At 40.0% G+C, this 20888-nt stretch overlaps 1 protein-coding gene across 13 annotated transcripts in view; it reads right to left on the reverse strand.

Moving 5' to 3' along the window:
• Window positions 1–20888, reverse strand: part of kmt2ca (lysine (K)-specific methyltransferase 2Ca) — a 455613-nt gene that overhangs the window by 159734 nt on the left and 274991 nt on the right. For all 13 annotated transcript variants that reach the window (XR_013575392.1, XR_013575394.1, XM_078537008.1 and 10 more), the window contains one exon: window positions 6775–6891. Coding sequence is in view for 11 of the 13 variants with exons in the window: in XM_078537008.1 (XP_078393134.1) it covers window positions 6775–6891 (117 nt within the window). In the remaining 2 variants the exon portion in view is untranslated. The remainder of the gene's footprint in view (window positions 1–6774; window positions 6892–20888) is intronic.

The following is a 20888-nucleotide window of genomic DNA, read 5'->3' on the forward strand; positions in this document are numbered from 1 at the left end:
TTCTCTGAAGATCATTATTACCCAATGCAAAGCGCATCCTGGCAACATCCTGAAATGGCATTTTTACTACTTTGTACCTACTGTCCATTTTGTTTCAAGCAATACCATTTTCTAGATTAACCTCTCTAATTGACTTACTGTCTTTTACATCCCTGTGAAGTCCCCTCCCACTGTCAAGTCAAAGAGTGTAACTTCTTAAGATCTTTCCCTCATAACTCAGTTCTCTGACATTAGGAATTAACCTATTAGATCTTCTCTGCACTGTTTCCAAAGCTTGCATTTTTACCTTGTGCTTCAACTGAATGCAGCTCTCAGATACGGCCAAATGAGAACATTATAATGCATCAGTGTGACGGCCTCAATCCTGTACTTTGAAACTGCATTTATGTAATGCCCTATTATATCCCAAATTGCTTCATGCATGTTATGTTGAGAAACACGGTCGTCACTTTGTACAGCGGGTCCCAGGAAAAGTAAATAAGAGGAATAACTATTTATGTGTCTTTTTGATGGTGTTAATTAAGAGCAGGATATTGATCAGGTCACAGGGGCAATTCTCTGCCCTTCTATTTGAAGGGACATCGGGTCTTCTATGTCCAAACCGTTTTCACCACCAATAAGGCTCAAGTTAACATTGTAATGGAACACGCTCCATTTCCCTGGATAGGTGCAGCTGCGTCAATACTCAAGAAGTTTGATAACATCTAGGAAAATATAGTTTGTTTAACTGGCACTTCATCCACTTGTGTAAACATCCACTATCTCCATCACCTTATACAGTGGCTGAGGTATGTACTATCTACTAGCCACGGCTTCCTCTGCAGCACCTCCCACAACCTCCAACAGCTAGAAGGACAAAGACAGCATTGGAACGTCATCATTTCCAAGTGATACATCATCCTCACTTGAATATATATAATTCTTCATCACCTGGATCAAACCAAAGCATTACGAGAGCACCACATGGCCTGCAGTGGTTCAAAAAGGGGAGTCCATCATTAACTTAAGAACAATTAGGGATGGACAATAAGTCCCTGCCTTACCAGTGCCGAACACATCTCAAGCGTGAATTAAAAAAAAACCGTGTAAGGACAGATGGCCTTGGTTTAATAGCTCATCTGGAAGTTAGTATTTCAGGCAATGCAGCACGCCCTCAGTAGAGCACTGAGGTGTCAGCCTAAATTACGTGTTTAAGTCGTAAAGTGCGCTTGAATCAATAACCTCTGACTCAGAGATGAAAGTGCAACCAACTGAGGAAAATTGAAGAACCTCAACATCCAGTAATAGGCTTATCCTGTCAGATCCCATTATGAGCCATTCTAGCTGAAGTGTAAATTTAAGTGGTTCACATATTGGAGCTTGACTCCATTTGACACACATCATCCTGCAGCCAATTCAAGACCAAAGAGACACTTACTTCCAATTCACAAGAACAATAACTAGTTCGACAACTGAAAGTATGGATTTGACTCTTAACTAGACAAATGGCAGATACCAGGAATTCCTCACAAACAGCGGAGATGCACCGATAACCATAAAATAGACAAGTACTTTCCATGAGTTATCTGCAGTTGAAATATTACTAGGAGTTTCATAGTAGATGATACAGAGAAGACCACCTTAATGGACTCTGAAACTCAAAAGACTTTCTGCATTCTGATCAGTAATGTGGTTAGTACACTTGTTGTTTTCTAACCAAGTGAAGCAAGCCACTAAGAAAATACAAGGGAAAATTGTCCAACAGATCTGGATTGAATCACAATCTGCAACTTTACTGATAGAAGCACTGGTGCACCACAAAAAGGATATTGAAATGATTGAGAGAACTATTCTGAAGATAAATGCCAAAAACGACTCAAGTCTCAGAATATAATAACAGCGATCGAAACAGGACATTGAAAACAATCGCTGGACACCAGGCAATGCCAACAAGAATGATCCTTTCAGACCTTAGGCTAAAGTATAGGTCTGCATTAATTGCATTACCAAAAATTCATGGGATAAATGACCAAGGTCTTCAAAGCTGACAAAATCAATCTAATGTTGGATTTAACTGGGGAGATGTCTTAATTCAAGGACTTCATTATAGATGATTATATCCCTGTGTTTGTTCTAGTCGCTGCAGCACTGGGAAGTAAAGTTTCTTGGTTAGACACCCCCACGACAGCAGAGATTTGACTGCATAAGGCATTGGTCAATATAACTTTAGCAGTAATCCAAGACAAGATCGATACTTTTGCGACTTTGAACGGTGAGACAGATAATAGTGCTGGAGGTATCGTATTACTAAGCTCTTGGGACAAGAAATTAAGATTTCTTGTGAAATATTTCACAGCCTAATGATTTCTCCTCAGCCACGTGAAATGGCATAGAATCAATCCTGACTGGTGTTCCTATATTGGATTAATCCTAGAACTATTTGGTATATAGACTTTCACAGTGCACACAAGTCTGTTGAACAGGCACTCTGCTTTCAAGGATCACTTTCCTGTGCTTTACAGCAGCTTAATATGCTCTTGTGGATAAAGACAAGTTTAAGGATAATAACTAGTAAATACCAATTTCTGTAAGTATTTATGATTGGATGTACAAAACTTTAAATGGGTAGCAGCCATATTAAGAAGGATGCTATAATTTTAAGTCAAGGTGTTTTAAATTGGAAGCAATAATATCTGCATATTCTACTGTTAGAAAATATACTGTCATTAAATTTTTTTAAAAGAAACACTGAAAACAAGATTAAGGCTACAAATTCGAACAATCGCCAACTCTGCCCAAGAAAAAGCAGGACTGGTCAGAGCTACTTCCCTTGGGGATCAGGGTGCTTCTTGTTGGAACCTGATTGATTTTGGGGATATTCTAACATCAGTTGAAAACAAGAGAGAAGCAGTGCTCTCTATTAGGCTAGATTCTGAAATTCTAAATGTTAACTATGCAGAAAAAAATATCACAGTTAGGCCTTATTTGGAGTACTGTGTCCAGTTCTTGGCACCATGTGAAGGCACTGGAGAGAGTGCAGAGGAGATTCACAAGAGTGATTCCTGGGATAAAGAACTGTAGCTATGAGGATAGGTTTGAGAGGTTGGGACTCTTTTCCTTGGAGAAAAGAAGGCTGAAAGGAGACTTGATAGAGATATTGAAGATCCTGAGGGGTATGGACAGGGTAAATAGTGAGAAACTGTTCCCACTCAAGAGAACATCAAGAACTAGAGGGCATGGATTCAAAATAATTGGCAAATGGAGTAAATATGATGCGAGGAAAAATTTTTTCACCCAGGGAGTGGTTGGACTCTGGAGCAAACTTCCTAAAGGGTGGTGGAGGCAGGTTCAATCAAGGCATTCTCAAGAGGGCATTGGATTGCAACCTGAAAAGAGAGAATGTGCAAGGCTATGGGGATAAGGCAGGAGAGTGGGATTTGGTGGAATGCTCTTTCAGAGAGCCAGTGCGATTCGATGGGCTGAATGGCCTCCTTCTGCACTGTAAAAATACTGAGATACTGTGATAAATACAACGTTGCCCAATGTTGCAACATAAGTGCTTTTCTTTTTAAATATTTCACAAGAAAGGTAGTTTTATTTAATTAAACTAATTAGATTAGTTAAAGTCAAAGAGAATGATTTTAAATGAAGCTGGTCAATGTGATGATGTAGTGACTTTGTTCTTTTGGAGACCTAAAGCAACAAATAGAAGAATGTCCTTTGGAATGGCTGTAACATGCTGTGTCAATGACAATGGCAATCTGCCAACTCAGTCCCAAGAATATTTACTACAGAATCTTCTAATTGGCTAGTAATAGACCAAGGTGATGTTTCAGTTTTAATCAAGAGGACAATTGACAAATGCTTCATAGGTCTGAGGAGAAATAGGTAGAAATTTTTAAGAAAAGGACAAAGAAGTTTAAATAATTTACTTGAGGAAAGTGGTCCGATTAAGAAAATAAGCTGCATATTTTATCAAGATTAATTAAAGTGCATCACATTGAAGGGACATAGAAAATAGTTTATCATATTAATTAGAAATTAAGCACATTAAATTCATTCTTTGTATTTTTGTCATTGCCTGTTTGAACATAAATTCTGATTTTACTATCTATTTTTTTTCCATCATTTACTAAAAGTTTGATCTGCCTCATTTTCTTAACAGGAAGTTCATGTTCACTATTGTCATTTCACTGTGACACCAAGGGCAAGAAAGTATATATTTAGCACTGCAATTTTGATCTTCGCTGCTTCCTCACCACTGAATAAAAGATTCTTGTTTTGCACTGCTTTTTAGTTTTTTGACAACAATACCAAAACACAATCTAAAACAGCTGGAGTGACATATTTGTATTATGAATTTGGACATCTTTCAAAGAATTAGTAAAGCAATAACCACTGCAACATTGTTCGCATTCATTCAACCTTCACATAAAAATATTATTCCAAATTTAGCACAGACATTGGCAGAGAGGCTCAGTTATGGTCAGGACAACTTGGAACAATCCAACACATCATCTGCAGCTAATCAGTCAAGAAAGTAATATTTTGTGAAAGCATGTAAACTGTTCTAAGTAAGTGCCTTACAGGAGTTGAGAGAAACCCTATACGTGCTGGCTCATGAAGTGGTCATTTCACAAGCACACAAGGTTTCGATCTTTGGGGAGACCTGCTCTGTGGTCAAAAAAGGGATGTACTTAACTATTAGTCCACTGAGGTGTTGATTTACAAGTGTTGATCTCATATAGATCAAACAGATGTCTAGGTTTGCTTAAATTTATAGTGTCATATGCACAGAAAGCAGAAGCTCACAACGGTAACATTGAAAAACATCAAAAGGAACAGGTGGTTTGTATCATAGTTACAGAATAAATGTGGTGTTCCTTCCATTAACCTGGTTGAAAGGTGTGAACTCCACATTGACTTACACTTGAACCAGAGACCTTTGTGGCCTGTAAGGTACCCTATCACACCAGGCAGTATATTTATCCCCCTTGGGGCAGGGATGGAGAAAGAGGTAGAGAAGAAAAAGCCATTTTGAATTTTGGAAAGATTCCATGTAGCTTTCTTAGGTTATCTTTTCATTGAAAGTTATTTCCACACTAGGGTGCTATAGTAGCAGTTCGTCACTGTGGGAGAGAAGGGCCAGTTGTGCACTAAAAATATTTCTTACAACGACAGGACACACACCTTTAGGAAGGAGTGAGTGATATGTCAGTGAGATGGGGATTAGCAGCTAAAGCCAATTCCTTCTGTCATGCACCATGCTCGTCCGAATTGCAACTTATGCAGACCCTGCAGTGCTGATGACTGTGCCAAAAGTGGCGATTAACCATTGCACACGAATTAAATATGAGAAATATGAGTTAACAGATACACTTCAGCTACTTGTTCAGAATTGGAAACATGAAGTTTAGCAGATGCATGACGACCAGTGGCTGAGGCTGAATTCCAAACAGATTATCCATTGTCTTAGTTTTCCTCAAAATTACATGCTTAAGCCTAATTCACTACCCGAACTGGAACTGGAAGTCATGGTAAATTGGAACAAGAGTCCCTTCTCTGCATCCAGAGGACTTAATTTAGGTATCTTTGTACTTAGGATAGCTTTTTAGCAAATAAGAACGTAATGAATTGAACTTGAAAACAGTTTCAAACTTGTGAAAGTTACATTATAAGGTTCAAAATATAGTGTAAACTGGTCTGGAAAGGGTCTAGGAGAATCAGCCCAGATATCAAAAGTGGAATGTTAGTGCCAGGTACTAAAGGTGTGTTGACAAGTTTAATTAGTGGGCTGATACTGATGTGAGAAAGAGTACCTGGTAGAGGTCTTTGATATACTGAAAGGGTAAATGAAGAGAAAATGTTTGCAGTTGACAGGATGTTTGAAACTGGAGGCAATAAATATAAACTATTCACTAATAAAATCAGTGAAGAATCCAGGAGAAACTGTTTTACCCAGAGGGTGGTAAGAATGTGGAACACATTACCAGGCTTGAGCAACCACATGGTGTAATCCCTGCTCCTATTTCTTATGTACCACAAGGAGCAGCTGAGGAAAGTTGCATGTCTTCATTTAAGGGGAAGCTTGATAAGCACGAGGGAGAAAGGAACAGAGGGTATGCTTATCGGGTTAGATGAAAAATGGCAGAAGGATTCTTGTGTAGAGTATAATCAAGAATAGACAAGTTAGGCTGATTGGCCTGTTTTTGTGCTGTTGACTCTATATAACTCCTATGTATTAGATGAAGTAGGTTGTATTAACCCCATAAAATTAAAGCTTCACTGTGACTTTTCAAAAAGAAACTGTCCTTCAATAAAAATCTAGAGAATCTTCTAGAACTGAATGATGAAAAGTGGAGGGAAAAGTGAACCTTTTCGAGGACGCATAGCAAAATCAGTATATTATTGACACAGGTGAACAAGAACTAGCAGTATGGTTCAGGGAGAGACATTTGGAAATTCCACAACCCCAGAAACAAAGCTGTGCTTGAAGCATGTGTTGGGAGACAAAACTACAACAGGAGCACATTGATTCTCCAACTTGTGCTTCCTTATGTGCAGAATTACTCCTTTTATAACAGAGGAAGGAAGGTATCACCTGTCAAAAGCAGCATTAGTTTTTGAAGGAACAATCATCTTCTCCAATGCAGAACAGGTACAATTCATGTTATATGAGAAGGTTGAACTAATAAGGAACAAAAAAATCATTCTACTGCCTTATCGGATACAATAGAAAGACCCAAGCCAAATGTAAACGGAAAAGGAATAAAAATCTGAAATAATATGAATTACCACTTTGATGTTCCAAATGGTGCTCTGAGGTTGCTTTGTTTTTACCATACTCTCCCGAAATTCATAACTGTCTGTAGACCAGGTAGGGGAACTCATGGTATTTGTCGCCCACATGCCCTAGGATATGGTAGGTGAAAAAAGATGTAATTGGGGAAACCCCCAGCAAAATAAACTTAACTACTAAACATAAAACTAATATGCAAAAAGAAAGACGACAACATTTTTTCTTGGAATGCATGAAGTTTTCACTAAATAAAATTGCAAAATCAGATTGTGTATGAAAAAGGGCGTATATGACGCCAAGGGACTAAAATTGCCACCCCACAATTTGTTTTGCAAATTCAATCTGCCAAGGGAGATGTGGGTAAAGGAAAAATTAAAACATTCTGTCCTAAACAGTCTCATTTTCTGCATGAAAATGAGAAACTCTAACTTAAAGGAGCTGCCTTTCTTGATCTGACATTTCTTATGACTAAATTGCTGACAGTGCCAACCTATCACAAGCACTTTAATAAAAGTAAGAAAAGTTAAAAGCAAAATAATGCAGCTGCTGATAATCTGTAAAGAAAACAAAGCTTCATAGATGGGATTTCAAGAAGCATTTGAGGAAAGAGTCAATGATGGATCTGCATCAGAAACATTAACCCTAGTTTTCAAACTTGCTGTGCACTTCCAGCTTTTTCTGCTTCCTGATACCCACCCACTAACCCCACTCCCCCAACTAAGAATACACTTCAAATTAAAAAGATGGAAGATCTTTTGGTTCTTTGATTGTGAACACGCTAAGCAGATGGTAGAGTGTTTCCAATCCATCCACAACTGGACTCTGGCATTACAGCCTACAATGATGAGCATGTTGGCTCACAGTCACATTCATCACTCTGTCCAACCAGGAAACAACACAGGTGATTGAGGATGCATTCCATAATTCTTAAAATGACCCTCAAGAGAAAAACAGACACATGAAATTATATTTCCAAACAATAAAAAACAGCTCCTTTAATTTTAACATTATAATATGCATCAAGGTAAAATTAATAAATTAAAAATAAGCTGTGAAAACATCTAGTTTGATGGAAGAGCACTAGCAGTTGTCAGGCGCAATTTTGCACAACTGACAAACACCAAATTTCAGTAAAAGTTCAGAGTTTAAATGATCACTACCAGTGAATATATCCTGCAAAGAACTGTGTCCTGTCAGAAAAGCATCATAAATTTCATACCAAACAAAATCTTATGAAGTAAATGATCATTATTGATGTTCTGATTGAATTCTAACTCTGCAGAAGGGTGAAACAAATTGCACAACTTCAATGTGAAGTCATAAAATAAAATGTGTTACACATTCCCAGCAACACTATTGCTTGAATTTATCACTGAATACCTTTGGCCGATTACACGGGAGGGGAAAAAAAAGTCTAAGTTCTAAAATAAATATACCGGGCAAAAATGACTGCAAGTAGTGTCTTAAGTAGCATTTTTAAGATGAAAAAGGACCTTCAAAGTGACAATCAGTTCTTAGAGCATAAATAAGGTGAGGCAAACGTCCAAGTGTCATAATCTTATTTAAAGAAATAAAAACCATCATTTGCTACTGTGCCGCACGTCATGTACAATCAAACTCAGCTGAGGCCTCCCAGTACATCTCAAGGCATCTCCCAACCTGAAAGGTATTGATAATTCTGGATTAAATATTCAGATAGTTTGAATTAATGTTTGGAATAATTAAGCAGCTAAAAAAAGTAAAATATAATTCAAATAAGTAAACCATGTTCTCAGAGATTATTCATTTACCTTACACACATGGTCTCAGTTGTTGCTTAAGTTGATCATGAATTTTAACACTAATCTACATAAACATGTAGAATAAACTGAAATCACCAACCTGAGTGGCAGGAAAACCATAATCAGTGCACTTTTCAGTGCATGAATTATATCGTCCTATCTCTCACTAACTTATTTTCTCTCTTATGCAACCCCTGTACCATCCATTTGATTGCTATAGTTTTCACCGATGAAATCAGAATCGTGGATAATGAGCCAAATGATGGGCAATTATGTGAATTTTGGTGCCTGGAAAGCTTTTAGTTCATATGTAAACCTAAACCTTTACTTCATTTGTGTGAAATAACTATTCAGCAGCACATGGAATTTGAAAATCATTTTAAGCTACGCTGCATTGAGTGCCGTTGGTGCACCAAACCTGTCATCAATGACACAATCTTTATTTTTAATGGGATTTGTTGATATTCTTTCATTTGAACAAATGTATTGTTGCTGGTGAGGAGGTATGACCTTTCACACTCAGGTTATCCCCGTTGTAATGATCTCCTATTTAGTATTGAAATCTAACACACATGGATGGGGGTACGTAATAAGCAAACAAGACATAACTACCAGATGGAATACTGGCAACTGTTGAAGGTAAACATTTTTTACTGCAGTATTAAAGACGCACAAACCTCAAGCAGGTCAGCACTGTTTGCCCCCAACCTCCTCCAGCGGAACATCAAGTTTAGAGTCCACGGTGTTTGTCACAAACTACCTATTGAATTTAAGTTTATTACACCAGATAATAGATGAAGAAAATGCACTGTCTTAAAAGGCATGGAAACCAGATAGGATGCAGCTCACCCTGTCCATCAGCTCATCATGAAGAATATTTAACTACCACAGAGGTGTTCAACAGATGAAGTGATTGGTCTTCCTGGCTAGAGAATCAACCAATGGTTCTAAGAGAAAGTCCACTAACATCTTCTCAGGACAATTAAGGATAGGGAAATAGAATGTGGCCCACATCTTGGGGGAAAAAAATGCTTTAGAAGTTTTTTTTTTAATTCATTCATGGGATGTGGGCTTCACTGGCTGGGCCAGCATTTATTGCCCATCCCTAGTTGCCCTTGAGAAGGTGGTGGTGAGCTGCTTTCTTAAGCCGCTGCAGTCCATGTGCTGTAGGCACACCCACAGTGCTGTTAGGGAGGAAGTTCCAGGATTTTGATCCAGCGACAGTGAAGGAAGTATACGGCAAGTAGTAGCAAAGAGTACAAAACAGAGTTCAAAGCTAAACGACAAAGCAACCATATTTATTCCACTGAGTAATCTGTTAAATTCAGAGGGGCGTTGCATAAAATCAAAAAAATTACTCTCAGAGGTGTGAGGACAGGGTGATGTCTGATAGTGATTTGAGGAAATTCATGAACACTACAGAATTTCAGAATAAGACAAAATGAAAAATGCTAAAAATGTCCAATGGATGCCAAGGAAGCCCCAAAGCTCCAGAATGTACACAAATACGTGGCAGTTCACATTCTGAAGGGTCAATCAGATAAATGTGATCTCACCTTTTATACAAGTGGTTTGTAAACACCATTAATAAAGTCTACTTTAATCAGTTTGGAATGTCATTGGCTCACATGAATACAGGGCCCTTGCTCCTTAATGGCGGTTGAACTACGTGAACCAATGTCCTCTTTGGCGTGAGCACCAATTCCAACTCAAAAAACAATGGAAAAGACAAAACCAACAGGTCCATCGAGCCTGCCCTATTACCTTGACTCCATAGATAAGAGTCTTCTTCCAGCTCTATTCATCATTCCTTAGGCACTCAAGGTGAACAGTAAAAATGGATACTAAATCCTTAAGCGATGGATAACTAATATCAGGCACTGAAAGCACATCAAGGGAGCAGAGATCACACTGTGTTATCAAGCATGAGAACTCATTTTGCTGTTCAGAGATCCTCCGCAGAGCCTTTTCTGAGGTACACTGCAGAAGGAATGGGTGCAACAACAGGCATGGGGACATGTTGACTACATGAAATGAACAGTGGGCTTTCACAAACCCACAGTTACTCCAAAGGCTGCAGGACAAGAATATATACCTGCTCAATAAGTCTATCATCAATCTGCAGACTGGCACAGCCAGTTAAATACTCATATGGACACAATCTACAATTTAGGTTGGGCATGGCAGGCAGAGCTCATTGGATTTTGAGTCAATCTATTGAACACTTAATGAAAAACTAGCAATCCTCTTCCTTTTTGCTATGTATAGCTTTTTAAGTTCTGTAAGAGAGCTTTCCGGAAAGATTCTTGAGCCAGCTCCCAGTTCTGATGCTGATGAGTCAGCCCTGGAGTTCGTTCACAACAGTACTTCCAAAGTGAGGCACCTAACACTTGGTTATTATGCTGATGGACCCAAGTTACAAAATGTTAAGTACATATTTTATATAAAAGTCATGCTAAAAATCTTTGGTATTTCACTGTTCTGGCTATTGTTCTAATAATTAACAAAATTGCTTTGGCACTGCAGATAATTCCATAGACATATACTGTACTGGTAAAATGTTAACCATTCCTCAGAGTCAGGCTGCACTGAAAATATTTACAATTAAATCATATTAAACAACAAGCGGACATTTAATTTACCGTTGTCATTTTTATAGTTCTTGAAGTGTACATCTTCAGTGACATCTGCTTCCACCTTCTTTCAAGTCCCAGTCCATGTATAGTTGAGAAGGCCTCAAGATGGTGTCTATTCACCCTTCACAGTATCTGATGCCAAAATTTTCTAAGGTACAGGATAAAGAATTCTATTTGTATGAAAGCCTCAAAGAGGCATATAAGAGAGGAATGAGAGGATGAAAGACATGCAAAGGAATGAGCTAGAATTATACACTACAATGAGGAAAGCATGGGAAAGGAAAGCTCACATGGATCAGAGGTTGCACTGTTGCAACGAGGTGCTTTAGTGTGGAAATATGGAATGATGCACCCTTCCACTGAAAGTTTAAGAGGCCTCAGTTAAGAGCTAACATGCTTTTTATGGGTTGTTCATGAAATACATATTTTCTTCTATCTACTGGAGGGAGATAAATTATTGAAGTCAATGGGGATCAGTAGGAAAACTCTCTACTGGTTGGAGTCACAAAGGAAGATGGTTGTGGTTGTTGGAGGTTAATCATTTCAGTCCCAGGGCATCATTGCAGCAGTTCCTCAAGGTAGTGTCCTAGGGCCAACCATCTTCAGCTGCTTCATCAATTACCTTTCCTCCATCCTAAGGCCAGAAGTGGGGATGTTTGCTGATGATTGTTGAGTAACATTCATGACTTTTCAGATACTGAAGCAGCTGTGTCAATATGCAGCAAGACCTGGATGACAGTCAGGCTTGGGCTGGTGTGACAATTAACATTCCCAAGTGCCAGGCAATGACCATCTCCAACAAAAGTGAGAATCTAACCACCTTCCCTTGACATTCAATAGCATTATAGTTGTCAAATTCCCACCATCAACATCCTGGGGGGGGCGGGGGGGGGGGTCATCATTGATCAGGAACTTGACTGGACTAGCCACACAATTCTGTGGCTACAAGGAAAGCTGCAGCAGGTGACCTATCTTCCCCAAAGTCTGTCCACCATCTACAAGGCACAAGTCATGAGTATGAAGGACGCACCAAAGAGAAGGACTTAGAGGTCGATTTGTCTAGGGAAGAGTGTGTAGATAGCCTGGATCATGTTGAGATCAAAAAAGAGGAGGTGTTAGGTTTCTTGAAGAATATTAAGGTGGATAAGTCCCCAGAGCCAGATGGAATCTACCCCAGAGTACTGAGGGAGGCAAGAGATGAGATTGCTGGGGCCTTGACAGAAATCTTTGTATCCTCACTGGCTACAGATGAGGTCCCAGAGGACGGGAGAATGGCCAATGTTGTTCCATTGTTTAAGGGTAGCAGGGATAATCCAGGAAATTACAGGCCGGTGAGCCTTACGTCAGTGGTAGGGAAATCATTGGAGAAGATTCTTCATGACAGGATTTACCACCATTTGGAAGCAAATGGGCGTATTAGTGAGAGGCAGCATGGTTTTGTGAAGGGGAGGTCATGTCTCAGTAACTTGATCGAGTTTTTCGAGGAAGTGACAAAGATGATCGACGATGGAAGGGCAGTGGATGTTATATACATGGATTTCAGTAAGGCCTTTGACAAGGTCCCTCATGGCAGACTGGTACAGAAGGTAAAGTTGCACAGGATCAGAGATGAGCTGGCAAGATGGATACAGAATTGGCTTGGTCATAGAAGACAGAGGGTAGCAGTGGAAGGGTGCTTTTCTGAATGAAGAGCTGTGACTAGTGGAGTTCCGCAGGGATCAGTGCTAGGACCGTTGCTGTTTGTAGTATACATAAATGATTTGGAGGAAAATGTAACTGGGCTAATTAGTAAGTTTGCAGACGACACTAAGGTTGGAGGAGTTGCAGATAATGAAGAGGATTGTCAAAGGATACAACGGGATATAGATCGGTTGGAGACTTGGGCGGAGAAATGGCAGATGGAGTTTAATCCGGACAAATGCGAGGTAATGCATTTTGGAAGGTCTAATACAGGCAGGAATTATACAGTAAATGGCAGAACCCTTAAATGCATTGACGGGCAGAGGGATCTGGGTGTACAGGTCCACAGGTCACTGAAAGTGGCAACGCAGGTGGATAAGGTAGTCAGGAAGGCATATGGCATGCTTGCCTTCATTGGCAGGGGTATTGAGTATAAAAGCTGGGAAGTCATGCTGCAGCTGTATAGAACCTTGGTTAGGCCACACTTGGAATATTGCGTGCAATTCTGGTCGCCACATTACCAGAAGGATATGGAGGCGTTGGAGAGGATGCAGAGGAGATTTACCAGGATGCTGCCTGGTCTGGAGGTTATTAGCTATGAGGAGAGGTTAGAGAAACTCGGATTGTTCTCACTAGAGCGATGAAGATTGAGGGGTGACTTGATAGAAGTTTACAAAATTATGAGTGGCATGGACAGAGTAGATAGTCAGAAGCTTTTTCCCAGGGTGGAAGAGTCAATTACTAGGGGATATAGATTTAAGGTGAGAGGAGAAAACTATAGAGATGTGCGGGGCAAGTTTTTTACGCAGAGGGTAGTGAGTGTCTGGAATTCGCTGCCAGAGGAGGTGGTGGAAGCAGGTATGATAGTGATGTTTAAGATGCAGCTTGACAAATACACGAATAGGATGGGAATAGAGGGATATGGACCCCGGAAGTGCAAAATGTTTTAGCTAACAGGCAATATGATCGGCACAGGCTTGGAGGGCCGAAGGGCCTGTTCCTGTGCTGTACTTTTCTTTGTTCTTTGTGATGGAATACTTTCCACTTCCCTGGATGAATGCAGCTCCAACAATGCTGAAGAAGCTCAACAGTATCTAATATCTTTCACTCCCTCCACCACTGGCACAATGTGTCTGCAGTGTGTACAATTTACAAGGTGCACTGCCGCAACTTGGCATGGGTTCAACAGCACCTTTCAAACTTGCGACCTCGAGCATTTAGAAGGACAAGGGCAGTAGGTGCACAGGAACAGCACCATTTCTAAGTTTTTGTCTAAGTCACACACCACCCTGATTGGGAAATATTTCACTGTTCATCACCGCTGGGTCAAAATCCTGGAACACTCTCCCTTACGAGCACTTTGTAGAGTACTTTCACCACATGGACTGCAGCAATTCAAGGTGACAGCTCATTACCACCACCTTCTCAAGGGCAATTAGAGATTAACTTAAATGCCGGTCTTGCCAGCAATGTCCCCATCCAGTGAATGAAGAAATATTAAAAATGAATAAATATCATAGTTATCTAAATCTCTGCATGCAATATGGAGGGTGCAATTCTTTACAGCCCACCTATTTAGGGAGTCTTTGTATAGCAAATATACATAAAATGTTAGATCAATTTTTTCTTACTTGTATCTTTCCTACTCTAACAGTGTTTAGCACAACAAAACTGAATCTTTGGTAAACCTTTTAAATTCAGGGATTGCATTCAAAAGCTTCCTCCAACTGGAATAATAGTATTGTTCTTTCAGACTTTCCAATTTGTTTATGTGAAGAATCATTTATGAGTTTTTAATATTTCCTTGAATAATTTGTCTGTTCTTTCTGAATACTCTTCAGTACCTTCATTATTATAGATATGACCACTATGTAGTCCTCTAGGGTATTGATTTGCCCCCTTTTATAGATTGACATTACAGTATCTTTTCTTCTATCCTTGGAAGTTTTTGCTTCCAGTGATTCTTAAAAGATGCTCACTAGAACACGACCAATTACATAAGATACTTTGTTTAATCCCTACTCTCGGCTGCAATCCATCTGCACCTAGGGCTCTGCTTCTTTTCCCCACAATGGTTTCAGCCTGTCATTCCCCCTATATATAAAACTTTTATTTTAAACATACGAACTAGAAGCAAATTTAGGCCACTCTGCCCTTCAAGCCTGCTCCACCATTCAATAAAATCATGGCTGATCTGATTATAACCTCCTGCCTACCCCCGACAACCTTTCACCCCCTTGTTAATCAAGAATCTATCTAGCTCTGCTGTAAAAATATTCAAGGACTGTGCTTCCACTGCCTTTTGAGGAAGTGTTCCAAAGACACTCAACCCTCAGAGAAAAAAATATCTCATCTCTGTCCTAAATGGGCAACTTCTTATTTTTAAAGTGACCCCTAGTACTAGATTCTCCCACAAGAGGCAACATCCTCTCCACATCGACCCCTTCAAGACTCCTCAGGATCTTATATGTTCCAATCAAGTCGCCTTGTACTCTTCTAAACTCCAGTGGATACAAGCCTAGCCTGTCCAACCTTTCCTCATAAGACAACCTGTCCATTCCAGGTATTAGTTTAGCAAACCTTCTCTAAACTGCTTCTAACACATTTGCATCTTTCCTTAAATAAGGAGACCAATACTGTACACAGTACTCCAGATGTGGTCTCACCAGTGCCCTGTACAACTGAAACATAACCTCCCTACTTCTGTATTCAATTCCCCTCACAATAAACGGTAACATTCTATTAGCTTTCCTAATTACTTGCTGTACCTGCATGTATAATAATAGATGTATAATAATAAATGTATAATAATAGATGCCCTGGAGTGACTTTAAGGTTATATTCCTATGCAAATATGATAAAGGCAAAATACTGTGGATGCTGGAAATCTCAAACAAAAACAACTGGAAAAACCCAGCCATTACTGTTTTTGTCTTTTGTGATTCATGCACAAGGACACCCAGATCCCTCTGAATCTCCCACCATTTAGATAAAATGCTTCTTTTTTATTTTTCCTGCCAAAATGCACGATTTCACATTTGCCCACATTATATTCCATTTGCCAGATCTTTGCCCACTCCCTTAACCTATGTCACTTTGTGGCCTCCTTGTGTCCACTTCACAACTTACTTTCCTAACCATCTTTGTGTCATCAGCAAATTTAGCAACCATACTATCTGTCCCTTCATCCAAGTCATTTATGTAAATTGTAAAAAGTTGAGGCTCCAGCACTGATCCCTGTGGCACACCACTTGTTATATCCCACTAACTACCCTCTGTTTCCTGTTAACTAGCCAATCTTCTATCCATGCTAATATATTACCCCCTACACCATGAGCTTTTATTCTCTGCAATACCTTTGATGTGGCACTTTATCAAATGCCTTCTGGAAATCTAAGTATAGTACATCCACCGGTTCCCCTTTATTCACAGAACATACGACTCCTTCAAAGAACTCCAGTAAATAGGTTAAACATGATTTTCCTTTCACAAAACCATGTTGACTCTGCCTGACTGCCTTAAACTTTTCTAAGTACCCTTCTATAACATCTTTAGTAATAGCTTCTAACATTTTCCCTATGATGTTAAGCTAACTGGCCTGTAGTTTCCTGCTTTCTGTCTCCCTCTCTTTTTGAATAAAGGAGTTATGTTTGCTACTTTCCAGTCTAATGGAACCTTCCCTGAAACTTGGGGAAGAATTTTTGGGTGGGTGAGTGGGAGTGGGGCCCACTCGCCACATGTAAAATGACACGTAGTGGCGTCAGGTCGGGCGTGCGTCCCAATGTCACCACGCGTGGGGGGAGAGAGGAGAGGAGTTGAGGGGGGGTGGTGTGGTTGTAGGGACAAGCAAGCAGTGATAGGAGCAGATAATCAAAAGATGTCACAGACAAAAGGATCAAAGAGGTGTTGAAGGTGGTGATATTATCCAAGAAAATGTGCTAATTAAGAATGGATGGCAGGACACTCAAGGTACAGCTCTAGTGGGGGTGGGGTGGAAAGACTGACAAGGTATTAGTTGTAGATTTTAAAATAATGGAAATAGGTGGGAAAAGAAAAATCTATATAAACGATTGAAAAAAAAACAAAAGGGAGGGGGAAGAAACGGGGTGGGGATGGGGAGAGGGAGTTTAAGATCTAAAGTTGTTGAATTCAATATTCAGCCCGGAAGGCTGTAAAGTGCCTAGTCGGAAGATGAGGTGCTGTTCCTCCAGTTTGCGCTGGGCAATATCGCTTGCCATTTTAACACTCCACCCTGCTCTCTTGCCCACGTCTGTCCTTGGCTTGCTGCATTGTTCCAGTGAAGCCCAATGCAAACTGGAGGAACAGCACTTCATCTTCCGGCTAGGCACTTTACAGCCTTCCGGGCTGAATATTGAATTCAACAACTTTAGATCTTAAACTCCCTCCCCCCATCCCGTTTCTTCCCCCTCCCTTTTGTTTTTTTTTTTCAATAGTTTGTATAGATTTTTCTTTTCCCACCTATTTCCATTATTTTAAAATCTACAACTAATACCTTGTCAGTCTTTCCACCCCACCCCCACTAGAGCTGTACCTTGAGTGTCCTGCCATCCATTCTTAATTAGCACATTTTCTTAGATAATATCACCACCTTCAACACCTCTTTGATCCTTTTGTCTGTGACATCTTTTGATTATCTGCTCCTATCACTGCTTGCTTGTCCCTACAACCACAACCCCCCTCCTCAACTTCTCTACCCCCCAACCCCCCCACCTTAAACCAGCTTATATTTCACCCCTCTCCTAACTATACTCAGTTCTGTTGAAGGGTCATGAGGACTCGAAACGTCGACTCTTTTCTTCTCCACTGATGCTGCCAGACCTGCTGAGTTTTTCCAGGTAATTCTGTTTTTGTTCCTCTCTAAAGGCAACCCATTGTTATATCGTTTTACCTGACAACTTTTGATTCTAATTGATCCTGGTCAGAGCCATTCTTGCACCATTGAAGTTGGCTTCCCCCAGTTAATTATTCTTACTCTGGATTGCTCCTTGACCTTTTCCATAGCCAACATAAACCTTATAATACAATGACCATTGTCTCCTAAACGTTCTCCTATTGACACTTGATCCACCTCATTCTTAGGAACCCGGTCTGGCAGTGCCTCCTTTCTCATTGGACAGGAAACATACTGCTTTAGAAAATTTTCCTGGCACACTCTTGGGGTTCTTGCCCCTCTCTGCTCTTTACACTAACACTATCCCAGTCTACATTAGGATAATTAAAGTCTCCCATTATAACTACTCTATACTTCTTGCAAATTTATTCCTCTACATCTTTCCTACTGGGGCTATCATCTACACCAAACAATATAATTGCACCTTTTTTTGCTCCTTAGCTCTAGCCAAATAAATTCTGTCCTTGACTCCTCTGGGACATCCTCTCTTTCTTACACTACAGTATTATCCTTAATCGGTACTGCCAATCCTTCCCCCTTTCCTTCCTTTCCTATCTTTTCTGAACACCTTGTATCCAGGAATATTTGATACCAGGCCTGCCCTTCTTTCAGCCGGGTCTCTGTTATAGCCACAGCTTCATATTATCAGATAGCAATCTGTGCCTGTATCTCACTAATCTTAATTACCACACTCCGCACATTTACATACTTGCACAGTAACCCTAATTTAGACTTTATTATTTTCTCCCTTACTCAGAACCCACCCAATAACTTACTATTTTCACTTCATCTGCTTCTATCCAATATGGAACTATTCCCTTCTTTAGCACAGCCTAGTGTTCTAACTTGATGCACCTTATTCCTCTTTTCTATTTCTATGTTCTGGTGCCCATCCCCTGCAAATTTAGCTTAAACCCTCCCCAAACACATTTGTGAACCTCCTTGCGAGGATATTGGTCCAGTCCTGTTGAGGTGTAACATGTCCCTTTTAAATAAATGCTTTCTGCCCCAGAACTGGTCCCAATACCCCAAGATGACCTCCCTCCTCTACCATGCTTCAAGCCACACACTGACCCTCACTATCTTCCTATTTATACTCTCGCTAAACCATGGCACTGGGAGCAACTTAGTTCCTGAAAATCTGACTGTAGGACCTTGATGTCTGCCCTCTCTATGTCATTGGTACCAACTTATGCCACAACAGCTGGCTCACTCTCTTCCCCTTGCAGAATATTCTGCACCCACTCCATGATGTCTTTTACCCTGGCACCTGGGAGGCAACATACCATACAGAACTCACTAATGACAGTTGCAGAATTGGCTATCTGTCCCACTGACTATGGAATCTCCTATAACAAGCTCACTTCTACACTTTTTGTGGGAAGGCTATTCCCCCCCTGTACAGTCCCTTGGCCATGGTCTGGATTGCAGTCCTTCAGTGTATCATCACTTCCAGCAGTCTCCAGTATCTGTTTGAGAGTGGCACACACCCTGAGGATTCCTGTACCTCCTGACTATTCCGACTCTTCCTGATGGCCACTTACCTGCTTTCCTGAACTATTACTTCCTATGGGGTGGCCATTGCTGGAAAGCATGGTCCAGGAAACTCTCATCTTCCCTAATATTCCAGAGTGACTCCAGCTGCACCACAAGCTTGGAAATCCTGAGCTTGAGTTCAAGCAGCTGCAGACATCTCAAGCTTTTTTCTCTCATGAACACAAACACAGAATTATTTATAACACTTGCTGTTCCATGATCAAAAGATCTTACGCCACAGAAGTAGACTAGTCAGCCCATCGTGCCTGTGTCAGCTCTTGGAAATCACCATTATGTACTCCCCAGACTAGCCTACTGTCTGTTTTAACCCATCAGCAGCTGACCTCAGCCAAGATCCCCAATTGCTCTACCAGCAACAGCAACTTTGTTGGCAGTTTGTTTTTCAAGTCTGCTGGTACTGCCTTAAAAGGTTGTTGTGAAGAAGCTACCTATACAAGTGTGACAAGCTAAAATATTTACATCAGGATTCTCAACAAACACAGGTGTTTGCAATTAGCTTCAGCCTATCTACATAATGAAACTATTCAAAATTCTGTTTGTTAGAAGTATTCTCATATAGCTGAAAATACATTACATATTTCAAAAAAGTGATTAAATGCATCTGTCTGGCTCTCTAGCTCAGATTTACAGTTTGCTCTGAAACTTGAAAAGAGTAATGTAGATATGGAAGATAATCAACATTTGATGATTTTTAAAAATGTAATAGTCATTTTGAAATTCAAAACAACATAGGAATCCTTCCCACAGTATGAAGAGCTTTTACTTGCACTTACAAAAAAAATGAATCATACTGATGCTTGCTGGGACATTCACAGCTCATGCTCAGGTGACTGAGACACAAAAGAATTTTTAATTCTTCTAATAAATTACAGTGGTATACATAATTGAGTGCTGCTCAGAAAGACATGTAAAAAGCCTGATCCACCCCCAGTAAGGATCAAGGCTTTGTTCTAGTCCTAAACTTCAAAAAGGTTGCTGAAGCTTAACAAGCTGAAATTCCACAAGGTATAGTCATTCCTCCTATTCTCTTGCAGCATTAACTGATCTTTCCATGTAAGAACATTACAGTAAGACGACATATTACAGCACTCTCAAGTGAAGAAAATACCTATGCAAACCATACAGTGAAGTCCATGAACAAATTCCACTCTGGCTGTTTTCCATTTTTGATAAAATCTGGAAAACCTAATCCAGGAGAAGCCAAGTATAATACTTGAATTACCATGAGCCTTTAAGTTGTAGCTAATCTTATATGCCCTTTAAAATTTTGTCTGATTACATGAAACTCAATTTTAATCCTCAATCTTATTCTGATTTCTGACGGCACACAGGACAACCACATTAATTATCTTCAGTCTGCAAATTACTATCAATAAATCCTCTCTTGGAAAAAGTTGCTGCTTGGAATGCAATCTAAAGGCACAACAGTTGCCCACAGCCAAGTTGCATGCATCCTGCCATCAGTTTAACCAAATACATTTCTAATAGAAGACAAAAACAATTTATAACATATTACCTACCTCCCAGCTAAACAAGTTACCACA

The sequence above is a fragment of the Cetorhinus maximus genome, chromosome 3, assembly GCF_964194155.1.
Source record: "Cetorhinus maximus chromosome 3, sCetMax3.hap1.1, whole genome shotgun sequence".
Lineage (NCBI taxonomy): Eukaryota > Metazoa > Chordata > Chondrichthyes > Lamniformes > Cetorhinidae > Cetorhinus > Cetorhinus maximus.